Source organism: Mastacembelus armatus, chromosome 3 (genome assembly GCF_900324485.2).
Source record: "Mastacembelus armatus chromosome 3, fMasArm1.2, whole genome shotgun sequence".
NCBI classification, from domain to species: Eukaryota; Metazoa; Chordata; class Actinopteri; order Synbranchiformes; family Mastacembelidae; genus Mastacembelus; species Mastacembelus armatus.
In genome coordinates, this window is record NC_046635.1 from 27,638,296 (window position 1) to 27,665,329 (window position 27,034).

General features: G+C 39.9%; 1 protein-coding gene across 2 annotated transcripts in view; it reads right to left on the reverse strand.

The window, feature by feature from the left end:
• The window catches only part of adamtsl3 (ADAMTS-like 3), a 141,999-nt gene that overhangs the window by 15,307 nt on the left and 99,658 nt on the right, over positions 1–27,034 (reverse strand). Inside the window, exons 8-22 of one of the 2 annotated variants that reach the window (XM_026294328.1) lie at positions 26,712–26,786; positions 22,754–22,911; positions 21,938–22,049; positions 21,685–21,823; positions 19,596–19,646; positions 18,019–18,223; positions 17,348–17,495; positions 16,236–16,320; positions 14,104–14,399; positions 13,879–14,008; positions 7,495–7,705; positions 7,199–7,378; positions 6,655–6,808; positions 1,439–2,167; positions 838–1,078 (exon numbers count right to left, since the gene is read on the reverse strand). In XM_026294328.1, the coding sequence (XP_026150113.1) occupies positions 838–1,078; positions 1,439–2,167; positions 6,655–6,808; positions 7,199–7,378; positions 7,495–7,705; positions 13,879–14,008; positions 14,104–14,399; positions 16,236–16,320; positions 17,348–17,495; positions 18,019–18,223; positions 19,596–19,646; positions 21,685–21,823; positions 21,938–22,049; positions 22,754–22,911; positions 26,712–26,786 (2,914 nt within the window). Of the gene's footprint in view, positions 1–837; positions 1,079–1,438; positions 2,168–6,654; positions 6,809–7,198; positions 7,379–7,494; positions 7,706–13,878; positions 14,009–14,103; positions 14,400–16,231; positions 16,321–17,347; positions 17,496–18,018; positions 18,224–19,595; positions 19,647–21,684; positions 21,824–21,937; positions 22,050–22,753; positions 22,912–26,711; positions 26,787–27,034 lie in introns of those variants that run through there. The other variant, XM_026294330.1, reaches the window with a different exon arrangement.

Consider the following 27,034-nt stretch of genomic DNA (forward strand, 5'->3'; position numbering starts at 1 on the left):
AAGAATAGGCAAGGAATTTTAGAATATAAAGGACATTACACTGCAAGTTCCCAGACTCAGAGAGTGTGTGGTCTGGTGCCTTTCCACAATTTTTTTTTTTTTTCCAAAAGGTCATCAATATTCACAGGGCCAGACCTACTCAATGAGACAGAAACTCAATAGCACAGTTCATGTGTATGCCACTGGAAATGCCATACATTCCAGTGTATCCGCAGGTTGTTAAAAAAAGTACAGCTCAGAAATATTGTGCATCAGCTCATCTGAAGAATTCTGGACAGATTAAAGGTAGTGAAACTGATGACCCAGAATACACTTCAAATCTGCTGGCTTATATCATGTGCCTCTGGTTTCAAATAATAACAAGCTCTATCACTGAATGCTGCACATAAACATATAAAACCAGGTGCATGCCCACTTAATGCAGTATATAATGATGCACAATATTTTTCCATTTTGCTGTATCATCGCTCAGCCTGCCTCAAGAAAGAGGAACCAGCAGAGGAACAATTCAGGCTGAAAATATGCTGATCTGTGAAACTGTCTACTACAGTTAGACTCATATACTGCTTGAGATATGTTTGTAGTCAACATTCAGTGGTAATTAAATTTATTCCACATCTAAATGAATGAATTTTTCCTAGACCACAGCTACGTAAAGGAGAGGTATAAAGGACTACTCCTCTTTCCACATACTAGGTACAGCAGAGAGGCTGAGGAGTCATTTGTTAATGTTAATTATACATGCCATGGAAATAATCCTTACAAATGATGAAAAGTGAAGCTCACAGTGAAGAAGGGTGTGAAACCAAATAAGAACTTTGTGAAACCGTATGTTACCTGTCGGTGTACTGCAGTAACGCTCCATCTTTGGCCCAGTTGATTTTGGGAGGTGGGAAGCCCTCTGCAGTGCAACGTATGGTCACAGATCTGGTGGCGTTGGTGAGGAGTATGCGGTGTCCGATGCTTACATTGATGTTCTTCTGAAAAGTCACTGCAAGGTTCTGCTGCTGTCTGTGGATCACTGGTTTGTTGGCAGATCTGTCCACTGAAGAGTGCTCTGACCAGTTGGGCAGTGTATCTGTGGGAAAAATCAGACGCAAAGACAAGGAACAAAACGTCATGTAATTGAAACCAACAACAGTGTAATGGACAGATGTTGTCCCTATATTATAAATGATCCTGTTTCCTACATTCAAAGATTTTTATTCGTGACTGTTAATACATGATCTGACTATGTTTTTGACTTACTGACACAGTGGTATAGTATTTTACTTTATTTTTCTGTTACTGTTATAGTTGTGTGGGAACAAAACATTAACATCAACATTCATCAGTGTATACATCACTATTGAATTAGGTGAGACAGGAATTTATCTCAGGGAAAACAGAAAGAGCGTCTCAACACTTCACAACATAGGGAGCTGGGTTTTATAATTACCTTTATCTTGCCCTCCTGCCTCTGTAGTCCTGCTCCAGAGCTGGGCAGCAGACATGTGTGTCAGCAGTGCTGTGATGAGTTCAGAGGCTTGTTCCTGATGGATCAGTCCTCTGTCAGCCTGCAGGGTTATATTAATCAGCCTTTCCTTCACGCGTGGCTGCAGCAAGGCCTCCTGGACACCAGGTGGCAGTAGAATCACACTGACTCCAGGCCAGATGCCGTGAAGGTATGAGTAGTGACTGTAGCAAGTTGGTAGCATATCCTCCCAGTTCGGACTAGAACTGGTAGTAGACGGTCTACCAGTTGACCTGCTATCACTACCTATGAGCTGGAGGGTGAAGATATCTGAGGCGGGTCCAGTGACACACTTATACACACCGATGTCTTCTGCTCCCAGACAGTGGATCCTTAAAGAGCCAGATTTGCTCATGCTCAGGCGTTTGGAGTTGGGCAGGGGGTGTCCGTCTTTGAGCCAGTGGATGTAAGCTTTGGGGTAGCGTCTGACAGGACATTTAATGACCAAGGAGGTGTTGGGCAGGAGGTAGGCATGGCCGCCGACAGTCAGCTGGAGGCGCTTCGCCTTGTGGGTCTGGATGTAGATATGGTGCACACCAATGAGATGTGGACACTGTTTAATCTCCTCATACCCTCTGGACTTTGATGGAAGTTTCTCTGTCTGCTTGATTTGCACATGAACCTTCTTTGTTTCTTTGGGTCTTATCTTGTGTTCTGTTGGAGTGAACAAGGAACGTGTGAGGGTGTTTCTTTTCAAGTTTCTGCATAAGTTTCATTTAGGCAGAAGAAATGAGAAAGACTGTGTTTATGAGTTAGCAGAACTGCCACTGATTAAAAGAATGAGTCAACTCAATAAGGAAAACAAGTTAAAACAAATCTGGGAAGTAGACCTGTTTCATTCTCTTTCCGAGAGTCAAAAAATACTTCTAAATGCCACTAATGAAGACACTGTATCTGATTTGTTTACTGCAGAGCATTAAAAATAACTATTTAGGGATTTAGTGGGAGTGACATGCCTAAACAAACAAGCGCTGATAATAGGTTTAACAAATTCAGGCCATGACTGGAGAGATATGTACAGTTTAATGAACAAATTGAACACCTTCTCCATTATTTGATAGTTGTTACAATATAATCCCAATAATTACACTAGTGTGCAATCTATTTTCTACTTTCTAAGAATTGGTTCTAGTTATTGACCTGTTTTTATTGGTTAATTTATTATTAGGCTGGGTAACTGATACAATGCAGCTCTCTTACGGTCTTCCCCTACTGAGATGTTGCTTTTGGTTTTTGTAAATTCCTTTTGCACTATGTTTACAGCTGGTCTTTGGCACAGAGTATTTACAAAACTGTGCAGAGAAAAACATTAGTTGAAATGTTTTTATTGATGTTTACAGTGAAGACACAGTCGTAACACAATTAAATTAATCTTCAGGCCCAAGCATGTGATTGTTTATCAGCCCTTTGGTGAGGTGGTCAACAGATGCCATTTGTATGTTTTATAATATAGGCTCTACTGTATTTAATGTTGGGGAAAAATGCTATGTAAATTCCATAGCAGTCAGTTAAAGGTTTACTGTAAGAGACAATAACTCTTGACAAACAGGACCAGTTTGGGTCAACGAGTAATAATTGTTATGGTCATACTGAGAATTTTGAGAAAATGCAAACAAGACCCCGTCTCCTTCTATCCCTTGGAACTATGGGGCCAAAGGGAAATATCTCAATATATATAACATCTTTATTTCAAGTAAAATAAAGTCTGTAAGAGGGTGAAGGGGTAGGCAGGTATTTAGCCCTTAATACCCCATGTCTATGGTGCAGACATTGAAAGGAGTGATGACATTCGAAGCATGTGGGCCTGCTGACAACGAGCTTTGGTGTTCCTTAGTATATTAGTGAAGTGGACGCTTAGGCTACCACGTTTTACCTAAAAACTGTGTAAGGTTAGGCGGGGTGAGATTATGGCGAAATGTTGGACTGAGCCACATGTACCACAGCAAAGCCAAATGAATTTGACTACTGTATGCAGTGTGCAGTGGTAGAGGGTGAGGAAGGTAGGTGGTGTGTCAAATCTCATCACAGGTGTATGCCTGGCCAGTAAACAGTATTTGTCAGTATTTTCCTTTTTGGTCCTGGATTTGAGGTCTCAGCTAAGTCACAGCAAGTTAAGGGGAAGATAGTTTTTATACTTAAACTACTTGGTCTTGCAACTTCATGCCAGAATGTTCAAAATAAGCTATAGATGGTTAATGACAAATACCAGCAGGAAATTCCTGGTGTTCAAAACTTTCCAATATGTGAGACCTCATTCCTGCAAACAAACCTCTAAGAAACTTCAAGGACATATCATCCTACTGATCTGCTTAGCAAGAAAACAGCAACGATACAAAAAGAGGAAAAAAGTATAACCTACTGCAGGCACATGACTAAATCAAGAAAAACATCCAAAAGTGACAAAGTCTATAGTTCTTACTGACCTTTACAGACAGCAACATTCAGTCAGAGCAAGGCGTTGCAAGCTGATTAAGACTTGTTCTAATTCCAAATATGCACAGGTGTAAATGGACTCTTAATGGAATCAGATCAGCCAGAACACATCTGGGCTTGACATATGATAAGGCAGTTTGGACACATTCTTAAGAAAGAAATTGCTCTGTCTCTTCCTGCTAGTGAGTCCTTTCTTGCAAAAAGTGACTTGAAACATACTGCTCACCTAAATGTGCCACGTCTGCTAGCCAGTTCTATACAATTACAATTAACATATTGATATCAGGGTTGACATTAAAAGAACACTCAATACTGGGTCCAAAATAGACCTTAGATTTGATGTCAATATCAAACACATCAAATATAATGCCAGAGGTCTGATTAGCAACTGTGATTTACAAGCATTGCCGCCATTCAGATAAGAAAACGCTGTGAGGCCCTTTCATGCTTGTGCACTGTTCCCAATTTTGCAGCTTGTTTGGATAAGTTAAATGTGTTAAAATCAGTTTGGAAACAATCTCACATTGAAATATGTGCTTGGCATGTTCCAGATTTGGTGAAACAGACCTCAGATACACATAGAGACCAAAATCCAGTGCTGGAACCTGTAATGGCAGACGTTTGCTTAAACAGAACTGGCTTGTATGCCATGACCATGACAGAAATGACAAGTGTTTGTGGTTGCTGACATAGAGAGGTTTCTTCACATGAAAACTGACAGAAATATTTGTGTCATGAATGAAAAAGAGAAGCCTGTGAGAAAACTTCAAACCCTGGATTCTTTTTTTTAATTCTGCACAGTTGGCCAATGACATCAAATGGCTGTAATTTTTAGATTGTAGGTACCCCCCCTCTCCAATAAAGCAGGGAAAAAGTGCCGATGGATAGAGTTTCTGAAACTACTGGACTATCCAACAAGTGACCCAGCCCAGTGAACATTTTATGAAATGCACTTGGCCTCTGACTCTCAGGAGTCACCGTGACATTTGCAAAGTATTCAATCATGTGTTTTATAGACTGTGTCGCCACAGCAGTGAGTTTGAGAGACTCATACAAAATTACAGAATCGGAATAAATAGTGGCAGCCTGAATGTGGGAATAATGTCTGGACATATTGAATCTGAATGTACAGACAGTGGGAATGCTCACTCTTCACTTCTATGTGAACTCATCAACACTTAATAAACAGCTGCTCTATTTGATGCATGACTCTGACACATGGCTCACACACTTCCTCACTGCTTATGGTTGGACCTTGCAGCAGGGTAGGTTAGCATGAAAAATTAAGATAGGTCTGGTTGGGTGTTCAAAGAACACATTTCCCTTCAAATATTCATGTTCAAAGACAGAACAGGGCCTGTTGATACCATAAGAAGTGAAACTGAAGAAGGTTGTGGCATGTATATGTTTCTTATAGCCCCATGGGCACAATATACACACTGCACCAATATTTTGGCAATATTTATTGTATCACCAAAACCATGCCAACAACTCAGTCTGCCTCATGATCTGATATGCTACTAATCAGATATTTGGTACCACACAATGATACTAAGGTAGACAATCTCATCACTGTCAAGTAAGGATGGGACAAAACTAAGGTTCTGAATGGGAAACCAGTAAATATTCATATTTTTTGGGTTGGTTCTTCTATCGAGATTATGGTCCTGTGTGCATTCTTACCGGAAACACTTTCTGTCCTCCTCTGGAACTGATTTTTCCATCACAGGATCCCAGATTTCAAATGAGCAAAAATAAACCTCTGAGTCCTGTTTTGGTTCCGACCATACAAACCAAATTAAGAGAATAATGATGAGGGTTCCCTTGCTCATGGTTATCTAAGCAAGACTAATAAAAACTGTTCAGTGAGCTCACTGTCTGGCATGTTGACCAGCCTATTCCATAACTGCAGCATGTTAGCCTTTTATCATGTTTTATCAAACACAACCTCAGCTCCCTGCAGCATAATTCAGAACTGCACAGACAAGTGTGTATATGTAGCCATGATCTTTACAAAGTCTAACCTTATTTAGAACAGTCCCTAGAGTCTTACCTGAGTCTGAGTCTTATTTCTCTTTCAAAAGTAAGCTGACTATCTATGGTAAAACCTTACATGTGACTCTCCTGACATGGAAAAGGGACTGAAATAATGTCAAAGTCAAAACTACCTCTGGGTATCTTTTCTCTAAGATGCATAACCTGAGTTTTACCTTTGTTTATCTACAATTGCCATTTACTGAACCATCCACGTTCATATTTAACGTACTTGGATGATCCTGTTCAGGCTCTGCCAGATGAACTAGGTCATTTCCACAAAGAAAAGCACCAGTTATTAAATCAGAAAGTCAGACCCCAATCCCTGTTCGCTTAATTTCAACTACTAAGTCATTTATATGAAGTGCAAACAGTGTAGGAGTTAGAAACTGTTTCTATAGTCACTAATTTTAATTCTGTAGCTATGGTGTGATAAGAGAGAATTCATTGCTCTTTAAAATTTCCCATCAACACCAGATTTCAAAACCATGGAGGATTAAATACCCTTCCACTTCACTCCACTTAAGCTTCTTACACTCTTATATGTGGCTGTATGTCACAAAAGCTTAGGGGCTCTGATACATCGTTTAGTTCAATATTTGTGTTCTACTTTTCAAATATGAACATATAGTGCATACAGGTATTATACTGTATTTGTTTGAGTGTGTTCTTACTTGGACAGGCCATCATGCGACAGGTTCGTACAAGTGGTGGGGAAGGTAGCCCTGAGCACAGCTCCCGGTTCAGCGTCACCTGTTGGCCCGTGGCCATCAACTGGCGACACAGTAGCTCCCTACGCTGTATCCCTAAACCACAGGACACTGAGCACTACAGAGGAAAATAGAACAGTGGAGAATTTTTATGAAAGCCAATATTCATTATTGAATTAAGACAGGATGCACAAAGAACAATAGCACAACAATTTTGTCCTGTAATATTAAAAAAGAATACAAAGGGATAACAGGCTGAAAATTTACAAAACACCAAAATCTCCACTGATTTGACAACAGGTTCAACTACACAACAGCTTGTAATGTTTTTGCAATTCTCTTGTAAAAGCAAAATACAGATGCTAGTCAGACAAAATTGCTTCTCAGATAAGTTTTAGTTTGAAAGCTACGTCAGTCTCTAAGTTGAAGTCAGGACATCACTGCTGGTTGTTTAGATGTTTTCTGTAACTTTTACTGTAACATTTACTTTGCACCTTTGGGTGCTCACCTTTCCCCACTCTCCTCCTGCTATGTATGGCAGACAGTCAATGTTGCTGCAGTCTCTGTTAGTTGCTGGTGTCTGCCCCCAGCAGGCTTTGTCTCCCAGCCTTTTATAGGCCCCTGTGGACAGGAGCTGCTTACAGTAGACCTTCCGCACCTGGACACCCCCACCACAGGACTGGGAGCACTGGAGGGAAGAAGAAAAACAGAAGCAGAAGACAGTGGTTGGAAAGGAGGGGATTAATAAGTTTTATTACACATAAATCTCATACATAGTCACACAAACACAAAGAAAGCCCATACATGCTGCCAAGGTTCAGTCTCCCAAGCTGGTGGACAGTCAACTTGGTTGCAGGGTTGCAGGATGGCAGGTTTGAATTCTCTGCATTCTTCCTCTGAAACAGTCAAAATATTCTGCTGGTCCATAGACAACAGACGCATGCAAAACACACTCCTGGTCTGTATGCCAACGCCGCAGGATGCAGAGCAGCCAGTCCATGATGTCACCTCCCATCTACAGAAAAAAACAGTGAAGCAAGTCAGACACATTTAATATTCTGTATATACAGTATATAAAGCCATGGCCACAGCAGCTGGAAGCCAAGCATGTGGTTTGTGAGACCTGCCAGCTTCCAAAGATAGACGTTTGCCCAGGAAAATGCCTTGTGCATTTCATACCAAGTCTGTGATGTTGATGTAGCTACATGTGATTCACTTATCAATCTTAACTTCTGTTCTGACTGCTGCCTGCATGATATTGTGAAAACAAATAGAAAAACACAACATTATTTATCAATTCCATCCTGCATACCATGAAAAATCTAAAACTAACATTCTTACAACCCATAGATCGCTAGTGCCTCAAAAGACCTTTCGAAGAAAAACATTACAAATATTTTTTTTAAAATTATTTTTCACATTTTGATAACAAAATATTGGTAAAGACAAACACTAGGAAGTGAGTCAAGTGCTTTATTAAATAAAATAAATAAATTGGAGAAAGTGTACAGTCACTCTAGAGACCTGAAGAATACAGTAGGCATGTTGCTCTGTATCAGGGATAGTCAATAGTGGTGTGACACTTTATCTGCAGCTTGCATCAAATTGTTTATTATAAAACATGAAATTATCATTTGAAAAATAAATATTTAATATTATTATTTCTACGTTTTACAAGACAATCACAGAAATTTAGAGGACCAAGGCATTCTGAGTAATTCTCTTAAAAGCGGTTTCTTTTCAACAATGCATCAAATTACGTCACAACACAACAATGTTGTTTGCAGTTGTATCCAGTGTTGGGTTACATCAAGCCAGGTAACTTAAAAAGGGATGGGCCGTGGTATGGGACATGCACTAGACTATATGAACACTGTATCCAGGTTTCTGATCACTGTATACCATATGCATTGGTAACTTCTCATCTTGAGTTTTCATACATAGCTATTCTGTAAGGCAGAAAATGTATCAATAAGTCATGAAATGGTGATTATCACTGAAATTCAATTGAAAATGGCAACTGTACTGTTATTGTAGAGTAATGAAAATCATTTTAGATTTTTACTGCTAAGCCAACTTAGTTAATACAGAAATGGGACTGTCTGAAATCTTTACGAAACTCATCAACTGGGTCAAAAAGAGTTTGACCAGCCTACTCCATAACTGTAGCATGTTAGCCTTTTATCACATTTTGTCAACATCAACCTCAGCTCCCTGGAGCATAATTCAGAACTGCACAGACAACTGTGTATATGTAGCCATGATCTTTACAACGTTGTACCTTATTTAGAACAGTCCCCCCAGTGCATTACCTGAGGTTACAGTGTTTATAAGCACATTTGTGTGAGTAGGAATAAAATCAAAATGAATTTATTTTGGATGCAAAATGTTTCGTGAATGTCTGACCTGAAAATGGTTTTGTGGCTGTTGATGGCACTGGACCTCATACAACACAAGGACCTCATTCAGAGGTCACATTATTTTATTGCTTTCACAAAGTCCATAAAGTCAGACAGAACACAAGGCAAAGACGGATCCCCACTGAGAAGAATGATGTATAGCAGTCACTTTCAGAGAGTGTGAGAGAGAGAAGAGAGGTTGAGTGGGAGAGTTATAGGCTGGCAGAGTAGCAGAGGGAATAGGGGAGTTTATATATCTCACTATATTCTCACTGCTGGCCTCCCAAACTCTCCAGCAGCTGACTAAACTATGTTGTGCATGATAGTTTGTGTGTGTGTGTGTGTGTGAGAGAGAGAGAGAGAGAGAGAGAGAGAGAGAGAGACCTTGCGCATGTGTGTCCAAGGCCCTGCACTCTGCAGCTGTTTCCTGTAAATGTCCATTAGAGGAAGAGAAAGTGGTAAATCATTGTGTGTGAATCACACATGCCTCCAGTTTACAGGATTACTAGATGGGCAAATATCCATATGCTGCCTGTAAATGCAGCAACTCTTCGCATTCACATAAACAAACACATGCACAGGCATCCAGTGATGGTTAAGTATGTAAAATATTATGCATTCATTTTATGACACAGTTTATAGCCACTTTTAGAAAATTCAAACTAATGTCCTTCTATGATCATCCTCACTAAAATCTCTTGCTTTCATAATAAGTAACATCATCACAAGTGTGAAAATGACGTGGTTTACATCCAGATTAGTTAAAGAAACTGTTTGACTTTTGGGGAATTTATTTGTTTTCTCTGAGTGTGAGATAAGGAGGCATCGCACATCTATGTAATGTGTGTGTGTGTGTGTGTTTGTGTGTGTGTGTGTGTGTGTGTGTGTGTGTGTGTTAAGTACATAGACCAGAGTGCAGAGTCAGTGGTTTAACTTAGCTTAGTCTAAAAACTGGAAGCAGATGGAAGCTGTTAGCCTGGCACTAGTCAAAATGGAAAAATGTCTTGTGTGAAACAGATTAAATCTTTTTTTAGACTCCATCAACCGGGTGGTCAAAGTCAGTTTCTTGCAAGCAGTTTAGACCAGGGAGTAAGACTCATGTTTATATTGATCCAAACTCTACTTTACTTTGGGATGATCACTGAAATTCCACCTATTTTGTCTCCTGTGCTGGAGCCAGAGAAGTATAGTAGTTTGGGAGGCCCAAAGATCTGGTCAAGTAGCTGAAGTTAGAGCTTTCTGAATCTGTCACTGCTGATCCCTTACTAAACTGTATATGTAAGAGTGATTTTTCTTATTAGTCTGATATAACAGGATAACTAACTTCAAATATGAGAATATTTGATTACAAGAATTTCACATTATGTTTGGTAGTTTAATACTAAATCTAGTTTTGCAGTTTGTTTCTCCAGTCTTTTTAAAAAAGTATGCTGAAGTGTCTGTTTATGCAACAAAACACAACCACATACAGCCAGAGAGGTAAAGACATTAAGAACAGAAGCAAAATACTGTAAAAGTAAAGGCCATGTGAAGGTCAACAACATGATCTCTTAAACATATGTTTTTATGAGCATACAGCTGCAGAACAATAAATGTTCTTAGCAATAGGACAGCTCCTTCTGTGTGTTTATTGTATGTGTGTGTGATGAGTGTGTGTTCCTTTAATGTAAGTGTAGACAGGGATTATTCATAATCAGTCAGCATTTGTTCCTTAAATCAGGGGCACTGCCGTGTTTAGGAGTCAGTGTGCTGCACAGCATCACAGCACCATACTCTCCTGTTCACTTTTGAGTTCTAGCTGTCCTGCTGTGATCTTTTGCTTTTATAACCATAGCTGTAATGATTAAGAACCCAGCTGTGCTCAAACAATGACAGGTTTTCAAACAGACTCTAATCTACCAGGATAAAATATATCCATCAAAAACTGAGCGGAACTAATAGAGCTGCTGTGTTTTCTAAACTCCAAACTGACACTCCACTGTCTTGGTATTGTACTTTAAAAGAGTTGAGATACTTGAGAGAGATTACCAAGACCAAAGGATACAACTTTGTAGGTGCATGAGGTTATCTACAGGTTTGTGATCTTAGTGACTTGCCATGCACCCATAGAGGTGCAGTAGAGGATATGCTGGACTGACACACCCCTTTCACTGGAAAATAGTGACTAACCACTTTAGGAGACAATCAGAGGAGAGGATGTCTCATCTCTCTCAAAATGTGTTTCCTTGAGTCCTCTCCCCTCACACTTCATGTCTTGGCTGGGACGAATACACAAGTAAAAGCTTTAATACCAGCCAGAATTACATTTCATCAGTGACTCTTACCAGCATCAGCTCTTAACACATTGGCATGAAAAATCTAAGGTAATTACAAAGGTCATATTTATGTTGCAGTATGGAGATTATGGTTAATTATGTAACTCACTCAAAATAATGAATATATGGCACTAACTGCTTAAGATTACCATATGCAACATCAACTCACGGCCTAACTCTGCTCCATAAACCAGCTGGGACAAAAAACAATCTTTAATTCCAGGTTCAGAAATTGTGTTTAACATAGACAGGCTCTCAGTTAAAAGCCAATATCAAGTGATGTCTTTTTAAACAGGTTTTCTACATCATTTTGTACTACTTTACAGAAAAGCACATATAGACAACTGCTGCAACTGACTGAGTGAATGTACAGCAACAGAAAGTACGTCCATGCATCCATCATCTATACCCGCTTACTCCTTAACCAGGGTCACGGGGATCTGCACAGAAAATACATCTAAAGTGAATGAGAAAGAGCAGATTTTTGATCATTTCAGTTACTTTAAAAGCCTTTTTATTTTTATGTCTTTGATCTGTGAGTAATCTCTGTCTTAAAAGTGTGTGTTTTCTGCTATGGATAGTGATTTGTAAAAGATCTATTGGCTTGTTAGAACTGATTTGTAACATCTACGCAAGAAGAAAGCAAGGTGGTATTGTAGTCAGCGTCATGGAAACTATGGATAAATAGGATCCAGGTTTGAAAAAGACTGCGGTTACACTTCAAGGCAGAGTCATATTAAGCCATATGTCAATATCATATAATGTATTCAGCCAACTATGTGCATGTCCTCCTTAATGTAGGAGCTCTGTATTATTAGCTGCATGATAATTGTTTTCCCAGGAGGAGAATCCAGTCTGTGTCTCCAGTACAGCCAAAGGGACACAGGACCAAAATAAGTTCTAAGTGTGCTCGCTGCCACTAATGCACCTATTGACCTGCCCACTGGCTTCAAATCTGCCTGAAATAGACGCAGTAAATCCAGCTAAACTCAAAATCTTATTATACTTGGAGTGTACCAGTTACTGTTCCATTTCAGAGCTGGAAAGTTTTAAACGTCAGGCATCTTGTTGTCTGGTCAAATAATTCCTGAATAAGTTCTGTTCAGCAACTACACTAGACCTACTGAACACTTCACCTACTGTATACCCCTTTGTTTAATTAAAAATGTATAGATTTCTTTATACATTATATGTAATTTTGAGGGTAGGTGCTACATGTATATTATTTTTAGGTTCGTAAAAAAATAACATATATAAAATGTATATGCATAATGTATATAATATAAAATGTCTACAACAAAAATTATATTTTTCAAAACACAAAAACTAATGTACTGTACATGATAAATACGTTACCTGTTTTAAGTTAAGACAGCTCTGTAAACTGTAGTTATGACTCCTGATGGCTGAACTTAATGGTCGTGTCTGTGAGAGGGCTGGACTAAAACGAGCCTGCACACCCAGCTCTCAGTTTGTGATTGATGGTTTGTTGATGGGACAGCATGCAGATTCGACACTGTTCAGTCTGTTCCTCCTGACTAACTAAAGCTTGCTATAGCCAGCAGTCTGTAGATATCACACTGACATCTTGTCAGTGAATGACACAAACAGCAGGATATTACTGTAACTTTTGTGCAGGCTTTGCTGCTCTGTCAGTACTTACTGACAGTCAGTACAGGATAGTCGGGTTTCTTCACTAGCCCAGGTATTTCGCAAAGCCCAGCCTGACTGCACGTCTTATGTTTATTTAGTAAGGTACAGATTTTTTTTCCCAACATATTACTCATACTGTTAAGCTATGTAACAGTTATTTTAGTCTGTGTTCAAGACAATCTGTTAATCTGTTAATAAAAAGTGACAATAACTTGTCTCTTGGTCTAGGCCTTGACCATTTCTGTCTACAGAGACATCTCGACTAGAATCCCCTTCCACCAGCATTTTTAGAGCTTCAAACCACATCTTACAGTCTTCATGTGAGCAGTGTTCTACACATGAAGACGCTTGGGCCATTTCCACTCACTGATGAAGACTGTGAGATGTGTGAGAAAGCTCAGAAAAGCTAGTAAGTGGACACTTACGTTAAGGTTATTTTTCCAGTATTTTAAATGTTTTTATAATTGTTGCAAATTTAATCCAATCCAAGCTATTACAGGAACATCTAACCTCTTATCGTCACATCTATTTGGCTGAGTGCACTGGTGCTGTGTATAACATCGGAGCAATCTTGCAAAACCTGATGATGTTTTGATTGATAGCACTACACCAACTATAATCATAAAAAAGTGGTTGTGAACAATTTTGCTCAAGCTGCTCTTGAATCAGACAAAAAACATTTGTTATAAAGCTCAAATCTAAATGTGCTGAAACAGCAAGACTCAGGCCTCCTGCAGTAACGTCCACTAAATGTACTGTAGCGCACTTGTTCGGGCTCTGTGAGCTTTTTATGCAACTTCAGTGACCTTGGGGTCTCTCACCTGGGGGGGCATGGCTCAGGGTTACAGATGCGGATCATTACTGGTGGCCTGCTGGATGAATCACACTGAGAGTCCTCCACCTCCTCACCTCGCTTCCTATTAACACACCTCACAACTGCTGTCTGTTTCCCTGGAGCAGAGGACATGGACAAGAACCAACTGGTCATTAAAGGACAAAAGGGTCCAGAGCATTTTAACTGTGCACATCCATTTCAGAAACCTCACCAGCAGCACATGTTGCTGAGCATGCAGTGAAACCCCTGTAGTCCCAGCTGTACAATTCCTCTGTCTGGATGTAAGGGGTCCCATGATCCTGTATGCCAGAAGAGATGGCTGGGACTTTGGGACACAGTCCCTGATTGCATGGTCTTTCCAGCTGGGGTCTGTCCTTACCACACTCCTCCTCTGGAAGGTCCACCTCTGTCTTGGTGAATGAAAGCAGCACCCTACATTTCACCTCCCGCGTTTGCCTGCCAAACCCACAGGTGGTGCTGCAGGGTGACCAGGGCCCAGGCACAAACCTGAACAAAGTGATGGAGAACATGTACTGAGGAAGCCTTAGCCTTTTATTTGACATTTGTTTTGTGTTGGCAGATAAACAGCACTTGTAATCAGGTGGTTAAAACATTTCAAATAAAATATCCCAGAAGGTTATACGAGATGGTAAATAGAGGCATCAAATTCAATTTAAAATTGGGTTCCATAGAGCTTTTAAAGAAAAGCAAGAATGTTGGAAACAGAGGTGTGATCCAATACTGAAGCATGCCCCTTAGACACAAATACAAACACGTTATTGTTTCTGGATTTTATTTTGCCCAAGATCATTGGTTCTAGATGTTTTCCCAACATTTATTGGAGATGCATGTCACAGGTTAGACTGGTTAATATGACTGGACATGTTTTGCAAACAAACATGCAAACACACATTTTCTAGTGTGCAACCCGGTGCCCTGCAGTCAGTGACTGGGTGTGAATAAGCTTGTTTCACTTGGCAAGTAGGCTGCAATCTAAAATTACTGTATTATATGCTTCAGGGTGGAGTTACATGGTCTCCATGACCTCTATCACTTTCCAAGAATGCCTATAAAGCCTGATCATTTGTTTGCTACAGTGCAATGGCTGCATAGTGGAGCCTGACATAATCTTGGCATTTAAGGTAAGATTTTAGTAACATTGTACTTACAATGATCAGCTGCATATTAGCACTATTGTTTTCCATTAATTTTTGTTCTATCTTCAATATAGTTTTTTAGAAACTGCAGATTATTTGTTTGTGTATGTGTATATATATATATATATATATATATATATACACACATACATATATACATGCAGGCATATAGGCTGGAAAATATTAAACATTTCTTCACCAACCAGCCATCGATTTATCGCGTCCTGACACCACTGTTGATTAGGATGGAACATTTTATTATGGAAAATGGAAGATTGATCCAGTCTCCTGTTTATATATTGTAGCAGTATTTAACTGCAAATGCATTTATGGATTCAGCTGCATACATAAAGTAAGTACACACATGGGAATGAGGTAAATAGCTGTGTTTTTCCTCCATCCACCCACCAGGATAGTGAGGGAACAATACAACTAGCAACTAATACACTTCACATTAGAGAAGAAATTAATAACTCTGCTGATTTATGTAATGAAATCTTAAAGCTGCTGACTGGCAGATGGACCAAGAGCTAATGTGCAACAGTAAACTGGTTCAACTGAAGTGAGCCAGGACACAGGTTCCTTAGAGATGAGACTTTCTGTAGGCCTCATCTTACGGAGGGTGGCACATATTTAGAGAGGTAGTCCTGTAATTGGAAGGTTCAAGCTCAGTCAAAAAGATCTTCAGACAGGTAAGACATGAAGAACACCCTGCATAAATAAATGGAGAATCAAATGACAAAAAAGTGTTTGAGGTGTGTGTGAGTTCTGAAAGCTGATGGATCCCAGGGAGGCTATCAGAGCTGACCAGGCCCTGAACAGCAGGCAATAATCACATGCTTATCATCATCAGCAGAGAGTGAGGAACCAGAGCTGGACAGGCGGCCCTGGATAAGCTGTCTGTGTCAGTGTGTGTGTTTAGGGTTGTATACCTGAGAAATGTTCATTTAACATGAATAAATACATACTTTATATTTACTCTCATTATATAGACGTATACTGTACATGTCTTTTCAGATATGTACTGTACTGATGGTCCGATGGTAAAGACAAACTCAAACAAGTGGAGAGAAGAGATTGATTCTGCAGCTTCTTCTGCATATGTGAAAGACTGATTTTGATCATGTAGATGGAATATAAGACAAAAACAAAGAATTGATTCATTTGGTGTGTGTGATTTACTCACGTGGGCTCCTCTGTAGCAGTGCGGTGTTCCTCTAGTTCATGGGCCTGTTTTAACCAGGGCACCTTGGCCTCCACTGGTAGGGATTCTGACAGAAACACAGACAATACTGTAAGTTACAGCCCTGTCATGTATGGCAGCAGTGATCAGGCCTTCATTCATGGTCCTAACAGGACTTAAAGTGATGCATATTTCATCCCTGTATGTAGCCCTACATTAAAGCTTTTCATTGCAGCATTTACAGCTGTCCTGGTTAGAGTTCTCATCAGGAAATGAGTGACATGACAGAAATGCGTAGGCATAGAAATATGACTTTAATAAAGAACATCAGATGTAAAATGACAACAACAAGCAAGATACTTGCTTGTCTATAATCTCGAGTCACCAACAGTAATAATTTTCAAACAACTGTGCTCATTGTACCTAAAATGTCAAGTACCAAACAAATTCACTAGTTTTACCTTCCCTGACTGTAAGTGCATTTGATGCGTGGTCTATTAGTCATGAAAGTGGACCAACATGGGAAAAACAGACCACATTCTCCTCTACATATGACCAAATGGTAGATAGTTTGTCATTGACAATATTTGTCATTTTTTCTTTAACTAAAATCTCAAGAGAGCTACTGCTGCATCTGATAAATGCTTAGACTAAGACCTGTGTGTGTGAGTGAGAAAGCATGTATATTTGGCTTGAGCCTTATATTGTGAGTTCTTATATAATGAAAAAAGCCTCCAACTTGGGTTTACAGTACACATGCATGCAAAACAACAAGCTTGTTCACAAGAGAATGAATAGAATTTAAAGAATCCAGCTGTTTAATGAGGTAAGATGCTCGTTAATAGCAGAAGATGGATCATAAATTGAGGCCACATGATGGAAGCTAGCACAAATAAAGCCTGTTGTTTTTATGGTAAGCTTGGTGACCGTGGGCCTTTAGGACAACATGCACACAGCCACAGCAAATGCGTTCAGCATGACTGGCACAAGGCCCTGAGTCACAAATGCTGTGCTGCTGACTGTACTACAGATCATACACTTGAAGAGCATGTGCACAAACCAGAACGCATGAAAACAAGCTTAGCTTCTTGACAAGACACACATTAGGTTCCTACCTCTGGGTCTGTGGCAGGCAATAGGGACAAGACAGTCTTCTTTAATGTGAGGTTTGAGCGATGCTTCACAGCCACCAATGTGCTGCCCACGATGATCAATGCACAGAACCACTCGGTAACGCAGGCCACGGCCACATGTCGCTGTGCACTGTCATGGGATGGCAAGACACAGTCGATTATTCATATATATATATATATATATATAGATATATAATACACTTTGAATGTGGAATCAACAATTTCAAGTGGTTATGCCTTCTTCCAGCTGCACTTAAAGTAATCCAGTGGTTCCAGTGTGTTTGGCTTGTGACCTCTTCAAACAAATTTTACAATTAAAACAAATTGTCTTTTCCTTTATTCCCTTTTTAAATATTTTTAGACTAGGGAAGAAATAAAACTCTTTAAAAATGGGCTGAACTAGGCTGCAATTATTAATCTTTTTGTTTGTTAAGCTCCCAATTTCCCAAAGGCCACAATTTGGCATTAGGTAAATTGGTGACTCGAGACTGTTCAAAGTTGTGACTGTGTTTGTCTGTATGCAAAGGTGCTGTGACAGACAGGTGATCTGTCCAGGGTGGACCTTCGCCTCTTCCTCAGTGTCCTAGTGGGATTGGCCCCAGCACCCCTCTGTGATCCTCGATAGGATAAGCAGCTTGTAGACACTTACTGACCTGAGACCACTCCATGGCCACCCACTGTGGGCAAGCAAAAGTGTTGCAAATTTGTTGGATGACAGGTCGAGGAGAGTGGGTGCACTTCCACTCCTCCACCTGGGAGAATTGTCCGTGGGTGTCTTCTTCCACACACAACACGCTGCGCTCCTGCCAGCCTTCACCACAGGATACTGAGCACTGGGTCCAGGGGCCCTGCTCCCAGCTGCACACACAGGGCAGGGGCCAAGCTCATTTATTGCATTCAGGTCATTTAAAGCTGCACCTAACATTGTGGCATCTTGATGACCTGTCCTGTAACTTAGAAACTCAAACGTTTTTTTTTTCATACAGTCATATGAAGAGCTGTAACTCTTTTATAAACACAATCCACCCAGGACACTTTTGCCTTGGTAATGTTTTCTAAGTGTGTTTTAGTTTACCAAGTCCATTTGCTTATAAGTGGGTGCTTTTACTTTGTTGGTCTTCTGAAACGGTTATTTTTCAAACCTTATTGCTTTAATTAACTTCCTATTGCGTTCTTACCATGCCTTCAGGAACACTAACATTACGTTACTGATGCTGTCTTGAATTTATTCATTTATGAGGAGGATGCAGCAGCATACACATTTATGTTACATCCTTGTTTCATTGAATCTAAATGTGAATAATAATTGATCATGATACTCTTAATATGATTACTTTGCTGTACTTGATTCCTCAAAAAGACAAGCATTAATCGTCAGTGGGACTGTTAAATGACTTTAAAATGTATGGAGGTTTCAGTCAGGCCCAATTTCACAGCATATAAACTAACAGCAACAAATTGATCCTAATAATAAATCATTTAATTTGACTCCTGTTATACCAGTGACTTTGGTTAAATTCAAATGAGGCAATTTCATTGGAAATCTCTCAAAACATAAACCAAGTTTTCCTTTAACTCTGGACACAATAATTATGAGTAACAATACAGTATTACAGTATTATTTACAGTAATATTATCAGATCACGAACCACATAGTAAAAATGTATCCAGTGCAATACACTACATAGCAGCAATAATATTATTTTTCATTTCTGTGGAGGGTGTAAAACCTTACACACACAGTAAAACGTCTCTCTGGCAGTCTCACTGCTAAATGCTAGTGTGACTGAACGAAAGCAGCAAATATTTTAGGCAATAAAATCAAAACAATGAGATGAAATATGATATAAAACACTGCAGAGCTGTGGGGAAGTAAGAATTTTATGTAGGTTCATTACAACCCTTTTAATTTCCAAAGTTAATAGTCATGCCACTTCTTTCTTGTAGATAAAGTCCTCTGAGCATAGTGTATAAATGAAGGTACTTCTCCTTCAGACTGAAGTTTAATGTGTTGCGAGAACCCTCCATAACTCTTATTCACATCTTCACTACTGTTGTTTTGGCTTCTGCTTAGTTCAGGGTGCATCAATAAATATATAACCTGAACACTGTCTGCCCACTCGTGTCCTCAGCCAACACCTTGACCAGTTATGTCAATTTATAGAAAAAGACGCCTGTGCAATACTGGCTCCTGTCATTTTTCTGTCTAAGGACTGGAGGTGTTACTCACCGAGGCAGAGGCTGGAAATGATCATACGGCATCACCTCTTTGAACCCATCACTGGAGGAGACATCACAAAACACTGTAAGTTCATGAGTCTGCAATAACAGGACAGCAGACCAAGAGGACAGAAAGATCTTGGAAAATCTCACTCACAGTGCTTATTAAGACTTCAGGGTAATACTCTCCACTGCCAATTTAGCATACTGCTCTTTATCAGACTGATCAAGTCCCTATTGATCCAATCCTTCATCTCAGCAGAACAATGATGTGCTGCCAGGCATTAAATTGACCTGGCAGATCATAAGAAAAATGGCACTGTGGTACAAAGAGGAGTGAACTTCTACCAAAAGAAAACTTATAAATGTATTTTCCAAATGTATATACTGACTTAAGACCAAGTGGACTGTGTGTAATGTGAAATGTTTGCTAGTCCTGCCAGTCTCACAGAGAACAGTCCAGAGTTAATCTCTTTCCAGTTTTCAACTCTTTACTTATTCAACTGCAGTCATGTTTTTGTTCATCTTATGTGCACAATTGTTATACACTCAGTTGGCAGTTTAGTACACACACCAAGCTAATGCAGTCTAATAAAAGAGGCCTGCAATAAATCCTTTCATAAAGGCATAAATATTAAGTTTTTATTCAAAATATTTTATAGAGGTGCTCAAATGTACTACATTGTGCTGACAAATGTTTTTAGAATTTTGTCCACACTATTTATATGAATAAGTTGTTGAGAGGGCAGCACGGTGTCTTAGTGGTTAGCACTGTTGCCTCACATCAGTAAGGTTCCTGGTTTGAAACCCATCAGGGGCCTTTCTGTGTGGAGTTTGCATGTTCTCCCTGTGCTTGTGTGGGTTTTCTCCAGGTACTCTGGTTTCCTCCCACAGTCCAAAAACATGTATGTCAGGTTGATTGGTGACTCTAAATTGCCCATAGGAGTGAGTGTGAGTGTGTGAGGTTGTTTGTCTCTATGTGGCCCTGTGATGGACTGTGGACCTGTCCAGGGTGGACCCCTGCCTTTCACCCAGAGAGAGCTGGGATAGGCTCCCGCAGATCCCCGGGACCCTGGTTAGGACTAAGGGGGTACGGATGATGGATGGATGGATGGATGTACCTTATTAGTACAGTTAAAACCCAGTGTCACTAATGCATTTTAACTCTAAGGTTGATATTTAACATTTCATTAGTCACAATGTGAAGTGACTGGGGAATCATACTATTAAATTAAGCTACTAGTAAATTAACCTATTACTTTTATTACATTACAACTTGTTATCAGGAGTAAATGTTCATGAGTATGCCAATAGTGCCCCCATGTTCCTCAATTATTCTCCTCTCTTCTTATCCCAGTAGTGTGACTATCACATGGCTTAGGTCTTAAATGTTCCAAACTGTAAAACTGAATGAGGCTGAACTGTTCTTAAATAGGTTTAACAAGGATAAAAATGGTTCTTCTGAAGTTAGTTCAAAAAGAACTCATTAACACCTCAAAAGGAAGGCAAAACTCATTAACAAACTTCAATAAAATTGAAAATTATCTCACAACTAAAATGAAAAGAGAAAGAGAAATAGTTGTTTTTGTCTGAGACCTTGGGTTTTATAGTTGGAGTTTGAGTGGCTTCAACACTTTTTATGTGTAAAATGTGTGATCTGGTGCCAAATTTTGTACATGTACTACTCATACTTCCATACAAATAAGCAGGACTTATTATTTCTAAGTTCTAGTTGTAGTTGCTCCTCCAACCCTCTGTTCCCAGTATATCTGTGAAAACTTACAATGTTTTACTCGTATGTGTAAAAGAGCCATTAAAACCTCTGGGCAGGAACCACAGATGAAAACTAAACTTGTTTGGAAACTTGGTCTGGTAATGTAGTGCATCTAAGTCCAGTGAGGTTTGCACAGAAAACATCATAGGTGCTGTAGTTGGGCTGCACAGTCTGTAGGTTTCTTGCATAGTTAGTGTTTAAATTGGTGAGGTGCTCATACTGTATGAATCATCAGAGGATCAAGGGATTAATGTTAGAAATACATGGTGCGATAGGTCTGTCAAAGGATAATGGCACTGCTGTAGAATAGACCTCATATCCTTACCTCTCGAGACAGGGGTCCATGTTGCACTCCTTGAGCTTTGGTTTGGGTTTGGTGTTCTCAGGATAGTTGTTACAGTGGTGCTCAGACAGGGTCTGGTTGGACCGAATGTCTATACACTCTGCAGAATTCATCTGATAGCCTGGGAAATTGGACATGAGAATGAAGTAAATAGCTGTGTTTTTCAGAAATTGAACTGACAGAACAGCAGCTTGTTCACAGTTACTATTGACTGCCTGATGATGGTCACCCTTACCTCCTCCACAGGTGACAGAGCAGGGAAAGAAGTCTGTCTCTCTCCACTGGTACCTGATCGGCTGGTAGTACAGAAACTGGACAACTGTGCCTTTAGAGCCTCCATACTTCATCTGGAACATGTGTAGGGTGAAGAAGAAGTGCAGACAAAGGTAAAGGAAATTAATGTACAGGACAGGAGAAGCAAGCAAAGGAAAGCAGAACAAAGTTGATTTAAAGGGGCCCACTAAGGACAGACAGGGGGAATCATATGTAAGGAGGAGGAACAGTGCATGTGCTCATCGTCAGCCAGTACCACAGTGTGGTTCACTGATCTGTTTTTAATAGTTGTGGACAACGATGGAGCTCTATGGCACAGAGCAATAAGATATACCAGGTTTATATACACACACAGTTGAATCTATCAATTATGAATTTATGTCTTTTCATTGGATTGGTTGAATTTAAACTGTATCACCAAATAGTTCTTTATAATGTAAAATGTGGTCATGAGGTTGAAGTAATTTATCTTTAGGAGACATCTGAAATGCTTGTCGTTGCTAGAGCTGCAAAATCAAAGGGGTTGTGAAACAATACAGCCACTAGAAATGGGAAGATTTATTTCTGTTTAGATTTAGCAAGCCTCTCTCCAACAGAAATATTCATAGTGCCGCTGGCAACAACCTCACAATCTCATTAAAAATCCACTGCATTGCTAAATATTATGCAACAGACTCATTTATTTATGTTGTATCTCTTGTATGTATAATAAAATATGTACATCAAAAGCCAGAAGTTCTAAGGCTATTTTGTTATAATCACAGGCCTGTTTTTTCACCTTTATAATGTAATCAGCATTGAGTGGGCCATGTGTCCTGAGCGTCTGTCTGTCTGTTACTCTTTGATAGTCCAAGGAGGTGTTTCCTATCACATAAGAACCTGTGGACACCAGACTGGTTTCCTCCTTCCTTCCCTGAAGTGAGACGGCTTCAATAGCTGAGAGACAGACAAGACAAGAGATAATTCAGACTAGCAAACTAGATAATTCAGTTCTACTGGACCACAGGTGAAGTCAAAAATAACTAAAACAAGACTTAGACAGAGAAAAGCAAAGTATTAGCAGCTGGTAAATTCACGTATAAGCATAGAATCAAGGTAGGCAAGAAAGATTGTGTTGTAACGTACCCAAACCTACACAGGGAAATGATTTGAACAAAGTAATACAAAAACACATAAAAAGGAACTATTGAATCGCTTTATTGCTGCTTATTCAGCAGCAAGCATAGTAAATAGCCCAGTTGTCCCTCTCCCCAGCTGTGTCCTCCAGCTCCTCCTGGGGGATCCCGGGACAGCCCCAGGCCAGATGGAATGATCTTTCACATCTGCTCCACATTCTACCAGTACAATATGCCTAGAAAACCTCCAGTGGTGCCGGGACAGGCATCATGTCAGAAGCCTGAACTACCAGGACTGACTCATTCTGGGCAGCAGCAGCAGCTGCAGTTTTTGGTGATCTGGTGTCTCTGTTATGCTTCAGGAGCATTTTGCAGGTTTGGGTCCACTTGTTGCCTTAAAGGGAGGAACCACTGCAAATCAAATCAGTTGCTCTGAGTGATCACCTTTATCCTGTGATGTGTCTTCCAGTACGACAGTGCCTCTAGCCATAGGTCATCAGGGGTTACTTAATTTTTTGATCAGTATGAAAATTATGTGAATCACATGGCCTTCACAGTCACTAGATCTAAACCCACTTGTATCTGTGATCTCGTTGTTTTGGTCATGAGCACAGGTGATGATTAAAATGATAATCTCCTAGTATATTGAAAGCCTTGTCTTATAGCTGAGCTCCGTGACTGTAATTCCAAACACTTCACACTCAGCAGAAATATGTCCTGGGGTGTGTTGCCGTAGTCAGTGAAACTGGCAGGAAAAGGTATGATCCTACACATCATACACTTGCTACCTAGATTCTGTCCGTAAGGCACAGCCTCGGCAAAACTCAACACTTAGTAAGAACGCAGGGTTTTCAGTGTGTTCAGAAAGGTTGTACAGATGAACAGACAAGTCAGGATGGCTCCAGACTGGCAGATCCTCTTACACTGGCCTGCTTAGTGGCCGAGGCTGCGTCACTAATTGGCATGGAAGAGCACACTGAGCGGTCCAGGTTGGACCTAATTCTTTTTTCTAACACCTAAGCTAAATTGCACAACCAAATCTGCTTGTTTCTGTCTGCTGGCATACTAGCTTCTTAGAACAAACCACTAAAGATCACTTCAACACTACTAGCAGGGAGATGGACTGGTAATCTTTTCCTGTCTGGCTTTAAAAAGCACCTCTGTGTTTGCAAGTACATGGTTTTTATGCACCCCAAATAATCTCTGGGGGCCAAGAAACTTTTAGAAAGTCTCCGTTGTACACTCCCAAGATACCGATGAGTTTCATAGCTCCTCGCTTTGTTGAAACCCTACTACCTGTGCCCTCTGCATTGGACTGCAGATCTTTCAGCTCTGTACTGCCAGACTTAAATTGATTGCACTCACTGATGCATGAGGCTGAATTTAGAGGATGACAAAGAGAAAAATTCAGTAGTTCTCTTGTACAGTATATCCATCCGGTGTCCATCCAATCATTGAGCACAGTCTCTGAAAACAAATTGTGGCCTTGCAGCAATATAGAGTAAGATAATCCATTATGACAATTAGATCACAATACAGTGAAACTGTGTTAGGGGAACACCACAATACATCTTTGTTAAGCATCTGTGACTAAGCAAACAAGTATTCAATATGAAGCACTAGTGTTCTTATGAGGCATAAACAGTTTCAGATGGATAAAGACGAACGATCAGACATTGTTACTTTTGTATTTCTACTTATATCTGACCTTCCTTTATTTAGGCTTATTTAGGCTCCATTCACTTTAGAATTATTAATCTTGAATTTTCTTACAAGGGCATTTACTTCCCATTAAAAAGAAAAAAAAACTTTGGATAATCTAATTTATTTTTGACATTAATTACAGCTTTGTCCTGCCCAAAGCTTTAAAAAATAATTAGCCATCCTATAGCCTTTGCTGTTTTGTGACTATACATCATTCAAATTAAAACACTATGTGTAAAGAGGACCATGTCTTACCAATAGTGTATATGATTAGACCAGTAATATTTAGCTTTAGGGGAGTTCATGGGAGCTGGGTTAGCTGAGCTGACTGTGTTTGCCTTCCTTTCTTTTACCGTGGTCGGCCTCTCCCTTCAACGTCTCGCTCTACTGTTCTCTCCCAGCACACTGATCGCCTGGTAGCTGATGATCTGCTAAAGTAATTCTTAGGTCGCTCCTGAATTCTGAAACATCTGACAAAGCACACAGCTAGTAAATCCGGCAGCTCTTTTGGGTATTATGTCAAAACTTGAGTATATTAGCAGGCCAAGGTTTGTGGACATTTGTTGGGTTTATCTACATTCATTGTGGGCTGTTGGGCTGTTGCACTCCTTTTAACTGACAATAAAATAGGCCAGGAAAACCCAAACGACACAAACAAATACTCAAAATGCTCTAGGAGGGTAAATCACAAGCTATGTAGGACATTGTTATTTATTTCATTACTAGAATATTGATGGTGTTAAGGAAAATATTTATATTCTTCCCTGCTACCTATTTCAATGCACTTTCCTATGGAATTGTATAATTACCGTTTATCAGTGCACTAAGGTCACTTTCACACCTGTAGTTTTTTTTTTTTTTACAGACCAAACAAAAATTGCTATTTAGTCTTGGTTCTTTTCATATTCATGCTGATTTATTAGAAACTGTAACACAGATGTTTTTGCCAAAAATGTTTAGTTCCACTCTGCTATAATCTACAAGATGTAAACTACAGCAACATGGAAAGAAAATTAAAATCTAGTGCACAAACATAGAAAAGAACCAATCCCAGTTTACACTGGGAGAGAGGCAGGGCACACCCTGGGTAGATCATTAGTCCATCACAGGGCTGACACATGGAGACAGACAAACACTCACAGTCACATTCCACCTAAGGGCAACTTAGAGCTTTATCAGAGAAAACCCACAGAGGCACAGAGAGAAAATGCAAACTCCACACAGTAAGGCCCCAGGGTCGAACCAGATTCAGACCTGGAACCATGTTGCTGTGAGGTGACAGTGTTAACCACTGCATCACCATGCTGCCTAGTTGTTATTCATACTTTAGTCAAATGGTTCACAGAGAGGATGGCATTTTTATTGCTGCAAGGAAAATCTTTATTGATGATGTGATGTGCACTCTCTCTGACAATGCAGTGATTATGATGCTGTTGCTGATGCAGATTCCTGTGTGGATTACTGTATGGTATCTTGATTCTTAGTGATAAATTAATTGTGACGACCAATCATGCTGATCTGGGTGTGGTGATCTTGCTGTGGGTGTTACATACAAAAAGACACACCTACATAAAAACAAGCACTCTGTTTGACTGTTTTAACTCATGCTCTACATCCAATCCAAAGGCAAAACACAATAAAATAAAATAAATTAAATTTGTTCCCTGCAGAAATGAAACAATTATTATTAATATTATCTACGTGAGGCTTCCTTAGTCATGCATCTGTATGCATGTGAATACTCATGAGCAGAGACTCAAAAATGCACCAGGTCTCACAATCACAGAATCAGATAACAAGCTCACAGGAAAGAAACGTAGAGTAGAATGACTGTGGAGGCAAAGGTATGCAGGCAGGAGTCATTAAGCATACACCAGAATAAGACTGTCATATATTGACTGGATCGAAGTCACTCACATATCAGATCAGGTCCTTTGGCACTGATTCTGAGAAAGCGGCTTCCCACTGGCACCTCCAGGACTGTCTTCTGAGCTGCAAGAAGCACAAGTTTGGACACAAGGTTTTCATTTCTACATACAATACATACTATTCAAAATACAGAGGGGTGACAAATTCAGGCAAAACGTATTTAACCGAGTGAAGAATTGTACACTGCTGTGTAGTATGACAGATTTGGAAGCAACATGTTTGCCAGTATCGTTCACCTCAGTCATTAGAAGAGGGAACTGGTGGTGCTCCATCTGAGGTTGGATTTATTTTTACCATTATCATAACACAGC